This window comes from Miniopterus natalensis, chromosome 4 (assembly GCF_054644295.1).
Source record: "Miniopterus natalensis isolate mMinNat1 chromosome 4, mMinNat1.hap1, whole genome shotgun sequence".
Lineage (NCBI taxonomy): Eukaryota > Metazoa > Chordata > Mammalia > Chiroptera > Miniopteridae > Miniopterus > Miniopterus natalensis.
Genome location: NC_142084.1, coordinates 67935659 through 67953403, shown reverse-complemented (window position 1 = coordinate 67953403; position 17745 = coordinate 67935659). Strand labels below are relative to the sequence as shown.

The window sequence follows — 17745 nt, the reverse complement described above, 5'->3', positions numbered from 1 at the left end:
GCGAGGGTAGGGTGGGGGCTGCGACTCTCGGGTTTGGAGGGTCGTGGCTACCCCGCCCTCAGCTCCTTCGACCGGGCTGTCAGGCCGCTGTCTGTGGTGCTGAAGCCTCGAAGAAAATCTTGCGCCTGAAGGCAGCCCCGACGTAAATGTGCAGGAAAGGTGGATGTGCCACCCCCTATCGGCCAGGTCCCTCCAGCAGAGAGGGAGCGTGACCGCGGGCGGACAAATCATGAGCCTGGAAAGGCAGGAAATTCACATGGCAGATCTGCCCACCCCAAGTTTATGGTGTCTTAGAAGGTCCAGTGGTTTCCCCCGGCTGCAGGGTGCCGGCAGGGTTTGCCTGGAATCTTAAGCTCCAAACCTCTTTACCCACCTCACAGCAGTGCCGAGTGCCCCTGCACTGTGGGGTGCCAGTCCCCAGCTTTTGAACCGTAAGGACACCTAGCCAACAGGGTCCCAGTTCCTTCTGCAGGTAGACTAGGTCCCAAGCCATCCCCACCTTCCTCCCTTGGCCTTGGGAGACTACACCTGGTCCCCCCAAATCTGGGGACCCAGGCCTTTGCCCACTGAAGTCTTGGATCCTTGTCCTTTTCCAGTCTTGGCGAACAGCATCTCTGGAAGGTCGCATAAGAGGCCATGGATATCTCCTCTCCCTCTTTGCTCCTCCAGCTTTGGGTGCTGGACAGAGGAGAGCCTGCCCTGTCTTCCAGCTAGAAAGCCCTTTCAAAAAGGGTGCCAGGGCAGGAAGCAGGGTCCGCGGGGTCAAAAGAGCCGGAATCTGGCGACGCGAGTACACAGAAAGCGAGTCCAGGCCAGCGCGCGCTCGCTTCCACCTGCCGCGCCGTCGGGCGCCGCGAGGAGGTGGGGCTTGGTTGCTGCAGCCAATGAGCGACGCTGGCGCTGGCAGCTGCTGATATAAAGGGCTGGGGGCGGCGGCGGCGCGGCCCAGATCGCGGAGCGCGCAGCGCGGGCCGGAGGGTGGGAGGGAGGGCGGGCGAGGGAAGAGGACTGAGCACCCAGAACCGGACAAGCCGGGCTGAGGGGCAGCGGCAAAAAACAGAGCGCCGTGATCTTTGTTGGGAAGAGCAAACTCCCCGGGCCCCGCGGGGCCGCGCACGGGGCCTCCTCACTCCCGCGCCCGCTCCCTCTTTTCATCCCCTGCCACCCGCAGACCACCTCGGAGCTCGGTTATCCGCGCGCGCTCCCCCGGGCTCAGGCCCGTCTCCGGCCCTCGAGGGAGCTCCTGCTTTCACCGACACCTGAGGCCACGCCTGAGGCCGCCCGGGTAGGACCCCTGTGTGAGCATCGAGCGCCCCCCAAGGAGTGCACGACCCCCGGAGCCGCCCTCAACACGGACCGCGCCCGCCGGGCACACAAGAATGGTCACTGTAGGTATTCCCCTGTCGCTGCGAGGGAATCTGGTCCGGAAGGGGTTAGGCACAGGCTCCGCGGAGATGGAGGTGGGGGGGTAGGACCAGGCCTAGCTAGGCCCAGTTGGGAGGGGGGTGTAGGATCGAGCCTCGGGGCCTGAGAGTGGGCAGAGCCGCGCCCAGAGTGCTGAGGACGCTTAGAGCCTGGCCAAAGAGGCCTTAGGGAGCCAAGCTGCGATTCGGGGGGCATCCTACAACGCCCTGGGGACGAGATTGCCCGCCCTCCAGCAGGCCGAATGGGGGAGGGGCCGTGGCGGCGGAGGATATCTCCTCCATCCAGGCCTGGACCCCGCAGGCCGCCCAGGCAAACGCAGGGCCCCAATCACTGGTGCTGGGCCAGGACCAGGCGTCAAGGCGTCCCCGTGAGTCCTGGGGAGCCGGTGGCGTCGGATCTCGCGCCCCGGGCCTCTGCCGCGCCCGGGATCCGGGCGTCTCGTCCTCGAGCCCGTCGACCTTGCGGCAAGCGGGGAGGGGAAAGGAGGGGGCGCGCCCGGAGGCCCCGCGGGCCCGCCACCGCCGCCGCCGCGTCTCTTTGTTTCTCGGCGCTTCTTCGCGGGCCGTAGCATCGCGCGGGCGCCTCAGGCTGCGGGGAGGGGGAGGGGAGAGGAGGGCCCACGGGGGGACTTCCCGGCTGCTGTGCCCTCGCCCCCCGGGGAATGGGGTGAAGGACTCAGGCAGGCCCCCTAGGCCAGGTCCAGGCGCCCCAACCCGCCAAGGCTTTGGGCCGCGGGGTGACCTTGAGCGCGCCTGCCCTCCCGCGCCACTTGCTCCGCTCCCGGTGTTTTCAGCAGCCACGGAGCTGGTCAGCTCCCCAGCGCGCGGCCACGCCCGACCACGCCCGACCTGACCCCGCCCATGCCCCGCCCATATAGGCCCCGCCCCCGAGCCCGGGGGGCCCGGCCTCGCCCGAGCCCTCGGATTTCCACTAGGCAGCCCAGGCGTCTCCCAGGGGCGGGGCTGGCCAGTTCTAGCCCCACCCCAACTCCACCCCCGCCCCCGCGGAGCCGCTCGGCTCCTCGCGCCGCCGCGCGTCCTTTGTCTGGTCCCGGCGCCCTGGCCTCCTTCTTCCGTTCTTCCAGTGTCTCGGTTCTGTGTGTATGTGTGTGTGTGCGCGTGTGTGTGTACACTGTGTCTCTTTCTGGTGTGTGTGTGTACTGTGTCTCTTTCTGGCCCTCTTTCGAGCCCTCCCAGCACAGTGGCCGGGCGGGGCGGGGCGGGGCGGGGAGGGGGCGATGCTCAGCACTCCCTCCTGGACCCTGGGGCCCGCCCACCTGGCTCTGAAAAATTAGGCTGGAGAGGCTTCACTTTCCCGCTGTGTGACCTCAACCCAACTTCTTCCCCTCTCTGGGCCTCATACTGCTCACCCAGGTCCATGAATGTGAATGTGGCTTCCTGAGGACCCTCAGAACCCCTGCATCCATTCCTCTGATCTGTTCCTTCATTTGAAAAAGGGAAACTGATGCACAAAGAGGAGAGGGTGTGGTCAGAGGTCACTGAAGGGCCTCGGAGGCTTGGTTACTCCAATGAAGGGCACTCAGGCAAAGACCCACCATAGAGACGGCTGGAAGGAAGTGAGGGGATACATTGAGACAGTGCGGGCCCTGCATGGAGGGAGGCTCAGTTAGCACCACGTGGTGGCTCAGCCTTACCAAGCATAGCCACTCAATGCCCTATTGTCACCGGTATCCAGGCATCTGTCACTGTGACTGGCGACTGTGACTGAGGCCCCAGGGTGCAGCTGGGGACCAAGGGGGTCGGGCACTGGAGGGTCTACACAGCAAGTGACTGCAGGTGTGTTCACTGCAAAATATGTGTGTCAGATGTAAGTGCAATGGTGCAAAAGAGTTGGAGAAAGATTGAGAGGGAGGGGGAGATAGAGAGTGGTCCAGAGAGATGAGATGAACAGAGATGGGGAGAGAAATGAGGGGGGAAGGGAGAGAGAAACAGGAAGAGATCCCCAGAGGAAGAGCTAGAGAGTGGGAGGGGAGATTCCATTGCTCCTAGTCTGCATCTGCCCTCCTCTCCCCTGACTTTACCCCCGCATCCCTCGCCTGGGACAGCCCTCAGAGGTTCCTGTGATCCCTGTGTCATATTAGGCCACACATTTGCTGAAGACTGGAGTAGGGTGGGTGTGACCACCAATCTGATCCCCATTAGCGGCTTAGCCAGCTCAGCCATGGAGGAAACGCAGGTGACACTGATCCCACTAAGCCCTGGCAGAGATGGGAGGGAGATGTGGTGGCAGTGAGATTCATAGGCTGAGGCTCAAGATCCTGAGTAGAAATCCCCCAATCACCTCTTTTTTTAAATTGATTTTAGAGAGAGGAAGGAAGAGAGAAAGACATTGATATGAGAGAGAAACATCTGTTGGTTGTCTCCTGCACTAACCCTGACCAGGAATTGAACTTACAACCTGCCTATGTGCCCTCATCTGGAATCAAACCCACCACTTTTTGGTGTACAAGACAACACTCCAACCAACTGAGCTACACTGGTCAGGGCCCCAGTCACCTCTTAACCCCCTCCAAGTTGAGGGCAGCATTTAGGATGGGGGGATCTGTAACCAGACTCCTGATCTGATCAGGAGTCAAAACTTGACTGTATCATCACTGCCTCCCCCAGTCACCTTGGGCAAGTCACAGGTCCCTCTGTCCCTTGTTTATCCATTTGAGAAGTAGAGAAGATATCTCCAGCTTTCTGTGTGGTTGTGGGAAGTCAGTGAAAACTTTGCAACTGTTCAGTGCCTGGCACATAGTAGGGGTTCCAAAGCTGGAACCTGGTATGTCCTGAAACGGCTGTGTACTGCTGAATGCTTGTCTGGCTCCCATAGCCGACATTATCAACTGATTGAAGAACTCTATCTCACAGCCTGGACAGAAATTCAGAATCCACCTCCATACATGGGGGACCTCTGTTCCTTTAGTGGAGGGACAGAAGTCCAGAGAGGCAATGTGAGTATCACACAGTAAGGACACACAGTGAGGTGGGGGAAGTTGGCAACTGACACATGGTGGCCCCCAGTAAATATTTGTTGAATTGAATGAGTAGTAAACTCAGCCAACACAGTGGATTTACATGTAGTGATACCCAGGGCATGGCATAGAGTGGGTGCTCAGCTTCACTTTACTGTTATTAATTTTATTATTGGCCTTTTCATTAGGAAAGTGGGCTCTGAAGTTTAAACCCTGGATTTGAATTCTTGGTCCGTCATTTGCTTGCTGCCCAACCTCATACAAATCCTACCCCTTCACTGACACTTCGTTTCCTTATCTGTTAAATGGAGAAAAAAGTCCCCTAACATGCAACATTGGGAGAATTGCCTGGAAACTCTCACATAAAGAATTTTGTCTGGCATGTAACAGGCACTCAAAATATGGCCATGTTATTCATAAAGTATTACTGTTAGGAGACAGGATGCAGATCCATGGAGTGTGCGTTACTGCTTCACTGAAGGTGCCTGTGGCAGACATTGGTAATCAACCCAGTGCGTGTTCCTGTTCAGCCCTGATGTGGCTTCAGAATAATCCTCCAAGCAGCCCCAGGCAGCCAATCTCACCCCACTGGAGATGCAGGGGCGTTGACCCTCTGTGCTATCCTTTTCATAAGAATAAATGGAAAGGACAGAGAGGCCCAAAGAAGAGCTTAGGTGATCCCTGAGGACACACAGCTCTTAGGTGGCAGAGCTGCCCCAATGCATTGGCCACAGTCGTTAAAAACAGCTCTGAAGTCTGACACGAAGAAGTTTGAAATGGAATCCTCCATTTGTATCACAGTAACTCTGACCTCAGCTTCCTCACTCGTAAAAGGGAGAATGCGTTGTTCTCTTTCAAAATTGTTGAGATAAACAAGTGAAATGATGCCTTAAAGTACATCTCACAGTGCCTAACACATGGTACATACTCTGGAGTGGGACGATTATTAATAGCAGGATTATGAGGCATGGATGTCAGGTGTGACAAACCTGTTTCCACTTCTTGTGGTTGTACCCATGGCAGACGTGGCTAACTGATCCCAGAATGCTTTCCAGCTGCATCCAGGGATCCTTCCCGAGCCCCTGGGACAGTAATTTGAAGTTTGTGGCAAAGTGGAGCAGAGGCCTAGAAGCATTAAGTGGCATACCTGAGGAAGCACAGCTGGGAAATGTTAGAGCCAGCACTAATGGAAGTTGAAAACACAGACTCTGGATCAGAAAAGCTCATGTGCAAAAACCCCTGTTCTACCATTTATAGGCTGCATGTTTTTGGTAATTTTCCAAACATCACTGAATCTCACTTTCTTTATCTGTTGTCTTAGCTCGGGCTGCTATAAAAGTATGTCATAAACTGGGTGGCTTAAACAAGACATTTATTTCTCTTAGTGCTGGAGGGTGAGGAGTCCAGGTTGAAGGTGCCAGCTGATTCATTTCCTGGTGAGAGCTCACATTCTGGTTTGCAGACAGCTGTCTTCTTGCTGTGTCCTCACATGGTGCAGAGCGAGATCATCTCTTTCCTGTCCCTTTGTATAAAGCACGAATCCATTCATGGGGGCTACACCTTCATGACCTAATTACCTCCTAAAGTCCCCACCTCCAAATATCATCACCTTGGGAGTTAGGGTTTCAACATACAAATTGTGGGGGAGTGAAGACACATTTAGCCCATAACATGTTAAGCAGGGGGAATAAAACCCTCTTCTTTTTAGGGCTGTTATGAGTAAGAAAAGAAAAGCTACCTGTAGAGGGCTTTGCTCTGTGCCTGGCATATAGGAAACACTATTTGGGAATAATTATAGTATTGTATTTTGAGTCAGGGATGGTTAAGATTATGTGTACCTGCTGACTATTTCTAATTCTGTGGCCACAGCAGACGTTGCTAATCAATCACAGTGGTCTTCTCTGCTGAAATTGGATGTGGCTTCAAATCTTTCTTAATTCATCCATCTGGGACGGTGAGGAACCTTTTTTTCTGCCAAGGTCCATTTGGACATTTATAACATAATTTGAGGGCCATACAAAATTATCAACTTAAAAATTAGCTATGAAAAAAGCTCCTATATGTATTGAATTTGGAGTGTCGCCTGTGGTTACTCTGGCAGGGCCAGACCAAATAATTTCACAGGATGTTCCCCACCCTTGATCTAGGAAGACCTGCCGATCAATTGGGGCTTTCAGAGGAGGACAACCTATTTACCAAGTCGAAAGAGAAGACTTACAGAAATGCTGGCTACTTTACCTTCCCATGTCTATTACAGACAATACCAATCAATCCAGCACTGTCTTCTTCTGTGCCCAGATGTGGCCTTAAAGTTCTTGTTTTTTTACTTATTTTTATTTTTTTTAATCCTCACCCAAGGACATCTTTTCTATTGCTTTTTCAGAGAGTGGAAAGGGGAGAGACAGAAAGAGAGAAAGAGAAACACCAATGTGAGAGAGACACATTGATTGGTTGCCTTCCGAAGGTGCCCCGGCCATGGCATAGGATTGAGCCTGCAACCAAGCTGCCTGCCCTTGGCTGGAATCAAACCCAAGACCCTTCAGTCTGCTGCTGACACTCTAACCACTGAGCCAAATCAGCTAGGCTTAAAATTTTTGACATGGCCCTTAGGTATAAAATAGATATAGAATATATTTGAAAGTTGTTGAGAGAGTAGATATTAAAAGTTCTCATAACAAAAAAATTTTTTGTAACTATATATGGTAATGGATGTTAACTAGCCTTATTGTGGTGTTCATTTTGCAATATATACAAATATCAAATCATTATGTTGTATGCCTGAAACTAATATACTTTTATATGTCAATTATATTTCAATTAAAAAAATAGATGTAGGAAAAGAACATTCAATAAAATTTAATATCCACTTTTAAAAATATATATATCTTGTTAAGATACTAGGAATAAAATTAAACATTCTTAACCTGATAAAGGCCATTTACAAAAAACCTACAGCAAAGGTCATATTTAGCTGTGAAATGTTTAAAGCATTTCCTTTAACATCAGAAATAAAGAAAGCCCTATCACATTGTGGCCTCTGCACTAAGACAAGAAAAATAAATAACAGGTATAGATTGGAGATAAAGCTGTCATTATTTGCAGGTGTTATGTTATACTTTAAAAATACCTTAGTGGGAAAACTGGGGGGGTGCTCTGGCCGGTGTGGCTCAGTTTGTTGAGTGTCATCCCATCCCATGCACTGAAGGGTTCCTGTCTTGATTCCTGGTCAGGGTGAGTGCAGAAGGCAGCCGATTTATGTTTCTCTATTACCTCGATATCTGTCTGGCTCTCTCTCTCCCCCTTCTTCTCTCTAAAGTCAATAAAAACATATTTTTTAAAAATCTTTTTTTAAAAAAGAAAAGAAAACCTATGGGGGTAAATGCCTAGTAGGAAATTTATACATGAAATGTCAACACATTTGGGATAGGAATTACCTTTGGTGGAAGGAGGAAAGTACATGGGTAGGGAGGGACTTATGAGAAAGGGTTTCAAAGCTAATAAAAATGTTATATTTCTTATTCTGAAGACAAGTGTTCATTTTATTATTCTCAAAATGCACAGGTTGGTTTTAGACAAACAGGTAAACATATATACAAAGAGGCATATATGGCATTTATAGATGGAATTTTTCACAGTAAAATCATATGTTAAGTGTCTTGCTCAGTGCTCAAGGAGTAGAAGGAATTACTAGAATAATATGTCCTCTCCCCATGTTCAAGCCCTTGTCAGTCATGATTGATCCATCACCAGAGCCCCTCCTCACTCTCCTGGTCCCCTGGGGACTGGGCCATGAGTGGGTGTGGCCTGTTGTCTCCAGCAGATACTCGGGGCCATGGAGTCTCAGGTGGCAGGGGGCCCGGCCGGCCCGGCCCTGCCCAATGGGCCACTCCTTGGTACAAACGGAGCCACTGATGACAGCAAAACCAACCTCATCGTCAACTACCTGCCCCAGAACATGACCCAGGATGAGTTCAAGAGTCTCTTCGGCAGCATTGGTGACATTGAGTCCTGCAAGTTGGTTCGAGACAAGATCACAGGTGCGGCTTCTGGCAGGTTGGGAGGTGGGAGACGGGTGGTAGCCTCAGGAGTACAGGTGTGATGGGGCCAGGTGGGACTCTGAAGGTTTCTGAACTGTGATTGGGAGAAAGGTGTTACCCCAGGTGGGGTGTCTTGGGGATGATGGGGGCAGGTGGAACTCTGGGGTCTAAGGTGTCCTGGGGGTGGTTAGCCTCTCACGCCTGGATCAGGGAAGATAGCGGCAGGTCCCGGGAGGTAGGTCATCGTCCTGGTCCTGCCCACAGGGCAGAGCCTCGGCTACGGGTTTGTGAACTACTCTGACCCCAACGACGCAGACAAAGCCATCAACACCCTCAACGGCCTCAAACTACAGACAAAGACCATCAAGGTTGGTGCCCTTGTTCCCCTGTGCTGCCTGTCCCCCCATCCCTGTTAGTGCCCACCCTGACTGTCCCCATTTCCCCTTTATTACTGCCCAACAGGACCACCCCTTTCACTGCCATCCATCCTTCTCCAGGGCTCATCCCTTGAGCAGTTTAAATCTCTCCCCTAAGGCTTTCTGGTTGGCCAGCCTGGGGGACCAATGGCTTTGCCTCTGTAAACCTCAGTTTCCTCACTTATCAATGGGGAGAATATTAGCCCCCACATTCTGTGAAGGTTCAGGGAGTACCCAATTGGTACTCGGAGAGAGTGACCATGGTCCTGTGGGCAGCCTCCTCCCTGCCTTTGTTATGGAAATGGGGGAGGGGTGGGGACCCATCTGCCATCTGGAGCCTAATTAGGGCCTGAGAGGGTGGGATTAGGGGTGGGCCACTCTCCCACCTTTGTGCAATGCCCCTCCCCTCACGACCCCCCCTCTCAGCAGCTGCAGCTGGGGCCCTGGGAGCCCAGGTTCCCTTGGGGGGGTTGCCATGGAAACCCCCTTCTCTAGGTTGCCTGCAGTGTCTGGGCTCCACCCCACAAATCTGCTCCTGAACCCTGGGGAAAGGTGGGCTGGAAGGGCACCCGTCTGGCCCTCAGTTTGCCATAGGAACTGAGGTGTGGGAATCTCTTCCTCACCTGGGATGGGGTCAAGGTCGTGACCTGATGGGCCTCTCTAGGCCAACTAGACCCAGAAGCCCCCAAGCATGAGGGTTGACACCAGTGATGAACTGTAAGACCCTGTGTGTGTGTATGTATGTGTGTGTGTGAGACCCTGGGCTGTGAGACGATGTTTGGTGGACACCGTGGCTATGTGAGTGGCCATCGTCACATAGGTCCAGCTAGTATAGACTTTGGGTGTGTTACTATGTCTGTGGGACATATTTTCTATTTGTCATACACTGCGACTCCAGCTGTGACCTGGTGGGGCTTTATGGGTGTGTTTGGATGTGACGAGGTGTTTGTATGTCACAGGAAAGTGTGGGTGGGCTCCATTCAGGGTGTGATGTTGTTGACTTGTGTGGCACTATGCAGGTGTGTGCATCTGTTACTATAATTATGCAAGATCCCCAGAGCTGCCGTGAATGTGGTAAGGCCTTGTGTTACCCTCTTGCCTGGGTGGGCATCATGACTGTGCATTGGCTAGCACACTGTGGCTGTGTGTGTGTGTGTGTGTGTGTGTGTGTGTGTGTGTGTGTCTGCCATGGTGACTGTGTTGTATGGTTAGTCCTGACTATGTGTTGCAGCAGATTCTGCCCAAAATATTTCTGGCCGCCCATTGTGTGCCAGGCACCATCCTGGTGTGGGGGTTGGGGGAGGTCCGGATTAGTGCACATCATAGAATGAACGATAAGAAAGGCTCCTGAAGACCTACTCCGTTCCTCAGATGACTCCCAACCCCAGGCACCCAACCAGGGGCTCAGACCCCCTCTTCTGGTCACCCCCAACTTCAACCCATCAACGAGTCCTCACCCTTCAAAGTTTGCAGACCGGTGGGGAGAATGAAAATTGTATAATACATAGTTGTGACTTTAAATTATTACTGCAGGAATATTGGCTGATTTTTTTTTCTTTTAAAATATGTTCTTATTGATTTCAGTGAAGAGGAAGGGGGAGGGAGAGAGACATAGAAATATCAGTGATGAGAGTCACTGATCGGCTGCCTCCTGCACGCCCCCTGCTGGTGATCGAGCCTGCAACCTGGGCATGTGCCCTGACAGGAAATCGAACTGGATCCTAGGTTCACACTCAGCTGAGCCGGGCATGGGCTCTTTTTAAAAAAATTTTTTTTATTGATTTTGTTTTTAGAGAGAAAAGGAAAGAGAGAGAGAAACATTGATGCAAAAGCAGAACATTGATCTGCTGCCTCCGGTACACCCCCTACTGGGAATGGAGCCTGCAACCTCGGGCATGTGCCCTGAGAATCAAACCAGCAACCTTTTCATGCACAGGACAACACCCAACCAATTGGGCCACACTAACCAGGGCTGATGTGTTGTTTTCCTTTCCTGGAGAACCCCAGGTGTGCCTGATGGCATTAATTAGAATGCCCCACCCCCACCCCATGAGCACCCTCACCCTGATCAACCCTCAGCCCAATTGTTAGTTTTTAAATTAGCTATTTCTAATAAAGGAACATGCCCTCACAACTCACAGCCCCAAACAAAAGCCAGACCCTTGACAATTACCCCTATCTACCCAGAGGTTAATTTAGAAGAAATAGAAAATAGACATAGGCAGAAATGAAGGGAGAGGAGCTCATGACACACCCTGCCCCCTGCCAGCTATGGGTCACCCTGTTAACACTGGGGGTGGACCCTGGAGTCCATGTTTCCAGGACATCGATAAGCGCACAATGAGATGGGGTCACACAACACTCGCTGCTCTATAAATGGACTTTTTCTTTCCTCCACCTCACAATACTCACCACTGTTTCAGGGAAATCAATATCCATGTCCACCATTTTTTAAACAGCTGCAGAGAGTTTCATTGTTGGGCTGGACCATAATTAATGACACGAATGGAATGATAGTACTAAAATGTGTCTGATTCACCGCTTTGTACTAAAATGTGTCTAATTCTAAGAGAAGTGCTTTGAGAGAAAGTAACATGGGTAGGGGTGGGGACCCAATGCAGATAGAAGAGGAGAGGGAGGACATTTCAACTGAGACCCAGAGAAGAAGAAAAAGGGAGCGTTCCAGGTCAAGGGAGCAGCCCAAACACAGGCCGTGAGGCAGGCCGCGCCTGGTGTTTGAGGAACCGCTTGAGGCCCGTGGGACCAAGAGCTGTGATGGGGCCGTGGGTGGAGACGAGGGCCGGGGTCACGGGGCAGGTGGTCTATGGCCTTGCAGGCCATGGGAAGGACTTGAACTCTAATGAACGTGGGAGCCGGGCTTGGTTCTGGTCAGAGGAGGGGTGTGACCTGGCTCAGGTGTTCACAGGTGCCCTCTGGCCGCTGTGGGGGGAACAGCCATGCGAGGTGAGGTGGGGAGTGGGCACCAGGGCAGAGGGCTGCTGTACTGGTCACGGTTGGCAATGCTGGGTACTGGGCCAAAGTGGGGAGGTGAAAGTGGGAGGGAGGCCCTGGCCGCTGTGGGCTCGGTTGGAGTGTCGTCCTGTATACATCAAAAGGTTGCGGGTTTAATCCCCGGTCAGGGCACCTACTCAGGTTGCGGGTTTGATCCCCAGTCGGGGCTCCTGTGGAAGGCAACTGATATTTCACTCTCGCATCGATGTTTCTCCTTCTTTCTTTTCCTCTCAAAAATATTTTTTTTTAAAAAAAAAAAGCCATGTCCTCAGGTGAGGATAAAAAAAAGTGGGAGAAAGTATGCAGATTCTGGATAGTGATGAAAGTGGAGCCAACAGGGCTTAGGTGGATTGAATGTGTGTCAAAGTCAAGAGGGCTCAAGGACAACTGAGGCTGGGCCCCGAGCCCCCAGGAAAACAGCTGCCATTACTGAGTTGGGGCAAGTTAGAGGAAGTTGGGAGCCAGAGGCAGCTGCCCTGTGGACCCCTGTCAGGCCCCTTCCTGGGGTGCTTGGAGGCAGCTGTCAGCTGTCTACCGGTGTAGAGCTCAGGGGCCAGGTTCATGCTGGGGATGGACATTTGGGAGTCGTCAGGGTTGGGCTGGTGGTTAAAGACCTGAGTGACTCTCAGGGGCCCAGTGTAGTTGGGAAAAGTCCCAGGCTTACTTTCCAAAGGAGTGGGAAGCATTAATGCTGACTGGATGTCCAGCGTGAGAGCATGAGCTGGGAACCCAAGAGTCCCTGAGGTCTTCAGGGAGATAGGTGACCCCAGGAGCATGGCTCCTTTGACCTCCTCAGGCAACAGACAAGTCCCCCATCACTTTGTGCAGGCAGGGCCACAACCATGTCTTCTCCCCCATGCCCCGGACTGTCAAAACCATGCTGACTACTCAAGATATATTTGTTGAGGCTCCGGCCAGTGTTTCTCAGTGGTTAGAGCATCAACCCACAAACTGAAGGGTCACGAGTTCAATTCCAGGTCAAGGGTATGAACCTGGGTTGCAGGTTCGACCCCAGCTCCAACCGGAGTGCATGCAGCAGGCAACCAATCGATGTGTCTCTTTCACATCGATGCTTTTTTTCTCTCTCTCTCTTTCCCTCTCTCCTCCTCCCTTCCACTCTCTAAAAATCAAAGGGAAAAAATATCCTAGAGTGAGGATTAACAACAAAAAAAAGAAATTTGTTGAGTGAGCAGATGAGGCATTTCTGTGACTCAGTGGTGGTTCTGATGTGGCCTCTCTCTCCACCTGCAAAATGGGCCTTCCCCTCACACCTGTCCACCTGACCTCCCTAGGTGTCCTATGCCAGACCCAGCTCTGCATCCATCCGGGATGCCAACCTGTATGTCAGCGGACTCCCCAAGACCATGAGCCAGAAGGAAATGGAACAGCTCTTCTCCCAGTATGGTCGCATCATCACTTCCCGAATCCTGGTGGACCAGGTCACAGGTCAGGCCACTGGGGTGGGGCTTCTGCTGGGGGCTCTGGGTGGACCAAATTGGAGAAACATGGAATGGCAGGGTGGGAACCAGGAGCAGGAGGGACTCGGGGGAGGAGGCTGGGTCCTCATGACACTCACCCCTGGCAGGTGTGTCTCGGGGTGTGGGTTTCATCCGCTTTGACAAGAGGATTGAGGCTGAGGAGGCCATCAAAGGACTGAATGGGCAGAAGCCACTGGGTGCAGCCGAGCCCATCACAGTCAAATTTGCCAACAACCCAAGTCAGAAGACGGGGCAGGCCCTGCTTACTCACCTTTACCAGTCATCGGCCCGGCGCTATGCAGGCCCCCTGCACCATCAGACACAACGCTTCCGGTGAGCCCCCTGCCATCCCCACCACTGGACACCCCAGACCCTCAGTCAGAAGCCCCAGGCTTGCAGCTGCCCTCCCTGAGCCCCAGTCCTGCAGGGCAGAGGGGCACCAGCACATTGCCCACATGCTGGGACCACTGAGGGCAGCAAAGGGGAAACATGGGGTCCTGTCAGGTGCTGAGGCCAGGCCCTTATATACAGCAGGTGCTCAGTGTGTGCAGGGCACTATGAGTGGCATTATCAGCGTTAAGTTTAGAATCACCTGATCAGGTCCAACTCTGACTGCCCCCTCTTGGGCACATGACTCTAGCTGTTTGCCTCAGTTTCCTAATGCACACTTCATGAGTGCTTGCTGTGTGCCAGGCACACTTATTTATTCTGTGCAGAAACCCCATGAGAATGCAGCTTGTCTTGTCTCCATTTGATGGAAGGGGACTCTGAAGCTCAGAGAGGTGTTTTCACTTGCCCAGCCCAGCCATTGTGGTGAAGAGACTCAAATCTTCCTTTCTGGGGACCTGAGCCCTACAGGGTGGGGGCAGGTCACTGGGGTCAGGCGGCTGGGAGAGGGAGGCTATGGATGTGGCAGGGCAACCAAGAGGCGGTGCCAGAGTGACCACGGTCCGTGCCAGGCAGTGTCCAGCCGGGCGGGCAGCGGGCAGCGGGGGCAGGGCTGGCACTGCTGGCCTACAGGGTGGGGGCAGGGAGGGCAGGCTGGCTGGCCTGCATCACAGCCCGGGATGTGCCTGGAGGCCACCAGTGACCACCCCTTCTGCTCCACAGGCTGGACAATTTACTCAACATGGCCTACGGAGTCAAGAGGTAACAGTGCCCCCACCCCACTACCCCCAGCCCCTCGCTGTCCCTCCTCGGACCCTTGCCCTGATGGATACCCTCTCCACCTCACCCCCAGGACTGCCAGCTTAGCGGTGTCAGCACCTGTCAGGAAGTAGTGTGATCATTAAAAGATTTGGGGCTATGGAGCCTAGTAAATGCCTACAAAGAGCTACTATGGGATTTTGGCCCAAGGACCCTGTCTGTGACCCTCTCCAACCTAGTGAAAGGTGGGCAGTGTTGCCTGGGTCACATGTTAAGCCTGAGTTCCACCAGCCACTATTGGTGGTCTTTGCTGAGGGTCACAGTCTGCCCAGTTCTGCCCTGTAGTCGGGAATGGTCCTCGAGACCCCCATGACATTGTCCACATCCCTGACCCTGTGAATGTACCAAGTTTATTGCATCATGAGCTGTTGAGTGGCTTGCGGCTAGGTACCCAGCATGGCCCAGCCAGACTTGGTCACTCCTGGAGATGAAATTATATTGAGCACAGTACTTGGCACATAGTGAGCGCTCAATAAAAGGTAGCTGCTCTTATCATTATTGTTACTGTTATTAATTATCTTAGTCTAGTGGGAAAGGAGACAGATGAACAGTGATCAGGGTGGTAAAGTGGACAGAAGGGGTGACAGAGACCCAGAGGGGGCCCTGAGCCACCTGGGGCAGCTGAGTAGAAGTGGAGTTCCTGGCAGCAGGAATGGCCTATGCAAAGGCCTGGAAGACTGGACGGAGTGAGCAGTTAGTCTCAAAAGCTCAAATTGAATGGTTCAGGCCCTGGGGGGTCCCCACCCAGTTGAGGGGAGCCACGTGCCTGGTGTGTACTAGGAGCTGTTCTGGGCTCAGGCACCACAGAACACAAAACCTTTTAGGGAAGAGAGAGCCAATAGGAAATATACGGTTCAACTAGGAAACGGCCAGAGAGGGGCAGGGGAAGAGGTAGCCACGTTGTGGGTCAGAGGAGGCTCCCTAAGGAGGTGACAGTTGTGCTTAGCCCTGAATCACAGGAGGGAGGTGCTTAAATGGTTACACTCACATCTGAGCTCCCAGCATTGCCCTTCTGGATGGGCCTCCAGCCACATGGCCGGGTGGCCAGTAGGACAGATGGGACAACATGGCAGGTTGAGGATGGGATCAGAAAGGGAGTGAGAGCAGGAGTTGCGTAGGAAGGCGTACCAAGGGAAGGGGGTTGGCCAGGGGTATGGGGAAGTAGTCAGGGTCAACAGAGCCAAGAACCAAAAAAGGCCAAATGTCATGGGGTCAGGGTGTAGTTCCGGGCTCAGGGCAGGATCATGGATGAGGGCCTAATGTTTAGGGATGGTCAGAGATCAGGAGAAGGTACAGGTCAGGGTGAAGATTGGGGGATGGTGTCTCAGAGCCGGTGGGGTTGAAGGCAGGATTACAGATGGAGGTCACAGCAGGGTTAGGACAATGTAGGGCTCACAAGAGTCCCAAGGTCAAGACAACGTCAGAGGTCCTGGTGGTACCCAGCATGGCCCAGCCAGACTTGGTCACTCTTGGAGATGAAATGATATTGGGTCACGGGTCGGGGGCATGCCGGGGGTCAGGGCAGAGCCCGCGTGACCCCCAAAGTAGTCCCCTGTCGCTCATCGCCAGGTTCTCGCCCATCGCCATCGACGGCATGAGCGGCCTGGCGGGCGTGGGCCTGTCGGGGGGTGCGACGGGTGCTGGCTGGTGCATCTTCGTGTACAACCTGTCACCGGAGGCCGACGAGAGTGTGCTGTGGCAGCTGTTCGGGCCTTTTGGGGCAGTCACCAATGTCAAGGTCATCCGCGACTTCACCACCAACAAGTGTAAGGGCTTCGGCTTTGTCACCATGACCAACTACGACGAGGCAGCCATGGCCATCGCCAGCCTCAACGGCTACCGCCTGGGTGAGCGTGTGCTGCAGGTGTCCTTCAAGACCAGCAAACAGCACAAGGCCTGAGCCACCTCGCCCTCCCCACCCTCCCCGGGCAGCAGAGAGAGAGAGAGAGAGAGAGAGAGAGAGAGGGGGCCCGAGAGAGACAGCACAGGCAGACCACGGACGGCGAGGCCCCACACCCCTGCGGAAGCCACAGGGTGAGCACTTGGGCTGGGAGGGTCTGCAGGGAATGGGGGGTGCCTGGGGGTCCCCCACCCCATCCTCCTGCCCCTACCCCAGGCTGGGCTGTTCACTCTCTCGTCTTGGTTTTGTTCATGGCGATGGTTTTTGTTTCTTTTTTCGGCTAAAAAGAAAGCAGAGACGTGCCCCCACCCAACCCTCAACCACTCTCCACAGGATGGCTTTGGGAGGGTGCTGGGGGTGCCCTCCAGTCCTCCCCGAGGCTGAGGTGAGCCTGAGTGGGGGAGGAAACAGGTTTAAAAATCCCCAACAAAGTGAAACATGAGAGGGGTGTGGGCATCCCTGGCCCCCTTGGTGGATTGTGAGGAGCAGGGTGAGGGGCTGGAAACAGAAACAAAATGGGGAAAAAAAGGGGGTGGGTGGGAGGGGAAGAAAAACTCTATTTTTGTAAAAAGGGGAAAAAGACCTCGTGGAGAATTTTTACTGGGGATTCTTGAACTTGAAAAAAAAAACACAAAAAAAGACAAAAAAAAGAAAATATTTTGACAGGCTATGTTTACCAACTGGGGCAAAGACGGGAAGCAGGGCTTAGGGGCTGGGGGACCATGGGGCCACGCAGAGACACACATGCCCCACAGGAACACACAGCAGCACTAACAGACCCAAAGACACGACCCAGACACGTTTAGGAACTGGCCAAACTCAGACACATAGACAAACACATGGCTAAAACACAAAAGGCTGAAGTATGGAGCCATGTAAACGTGGCAGTGATGGAACACAGACGTGGACAAACGTAGTCACAAGCAGATGTGGACATAGGTGAATGTCCACTGGCACATGTGGACATGCAAATATTTTCATACGTGCACATGGATACATGGAAGTGGAGGCATACATTTGGAGACACAAATTCAGTTATAGAGAAACAGACAACACCCAGGAACACACAGACATGCCCATAGTACCCCTCAGGCCCAGGCAAGAGGGCCCAGTCTGATTCCTTTAGCCAGGCCAGCCCAACCCCCTCCCGGCACTCAGCCCCACTCACCCTGCCCCGGGTTCTCTGCAGAGCTCTCTTCTGGCTCATCAGTGGTCCATGCCGCCCATGAACACAGGCGTGCACACAGCGCCCTGCATCCAGACACACGATACCTCGTTCACTTTCGGCATCATG

The 17745-nt window shown here is 53.4% G+C and overlaps 1 protein-coding gene across 1 annotated transcript; it reads left to right on the top strand.

Moving 5' to 3' along the window:
• The first annotated feature begins 7955 nt into the window (after positions 1–7955).
• On the top strand, positions 7956–16451 carry ELAVL3 (ELAV like RNA binding protein 3). The gene is made up of 7 exons (XM_016207828.2): positions 7956–7982; positions 8223–8439; positions 8704–8807; positions 13160–13313; positions 13453–13678; positions 14456–14494; positions 16121–16451. The coding sequence occupies exons 1-7, from the start codon at positions 7956–7958 to the stop codon at positions 16449–16451; spliced, it is 1098 nt and encodes a 365-aa protein (XP_016063314.2).
• Positions 16452–17745: the final 1294 nt, after the last annotated feature.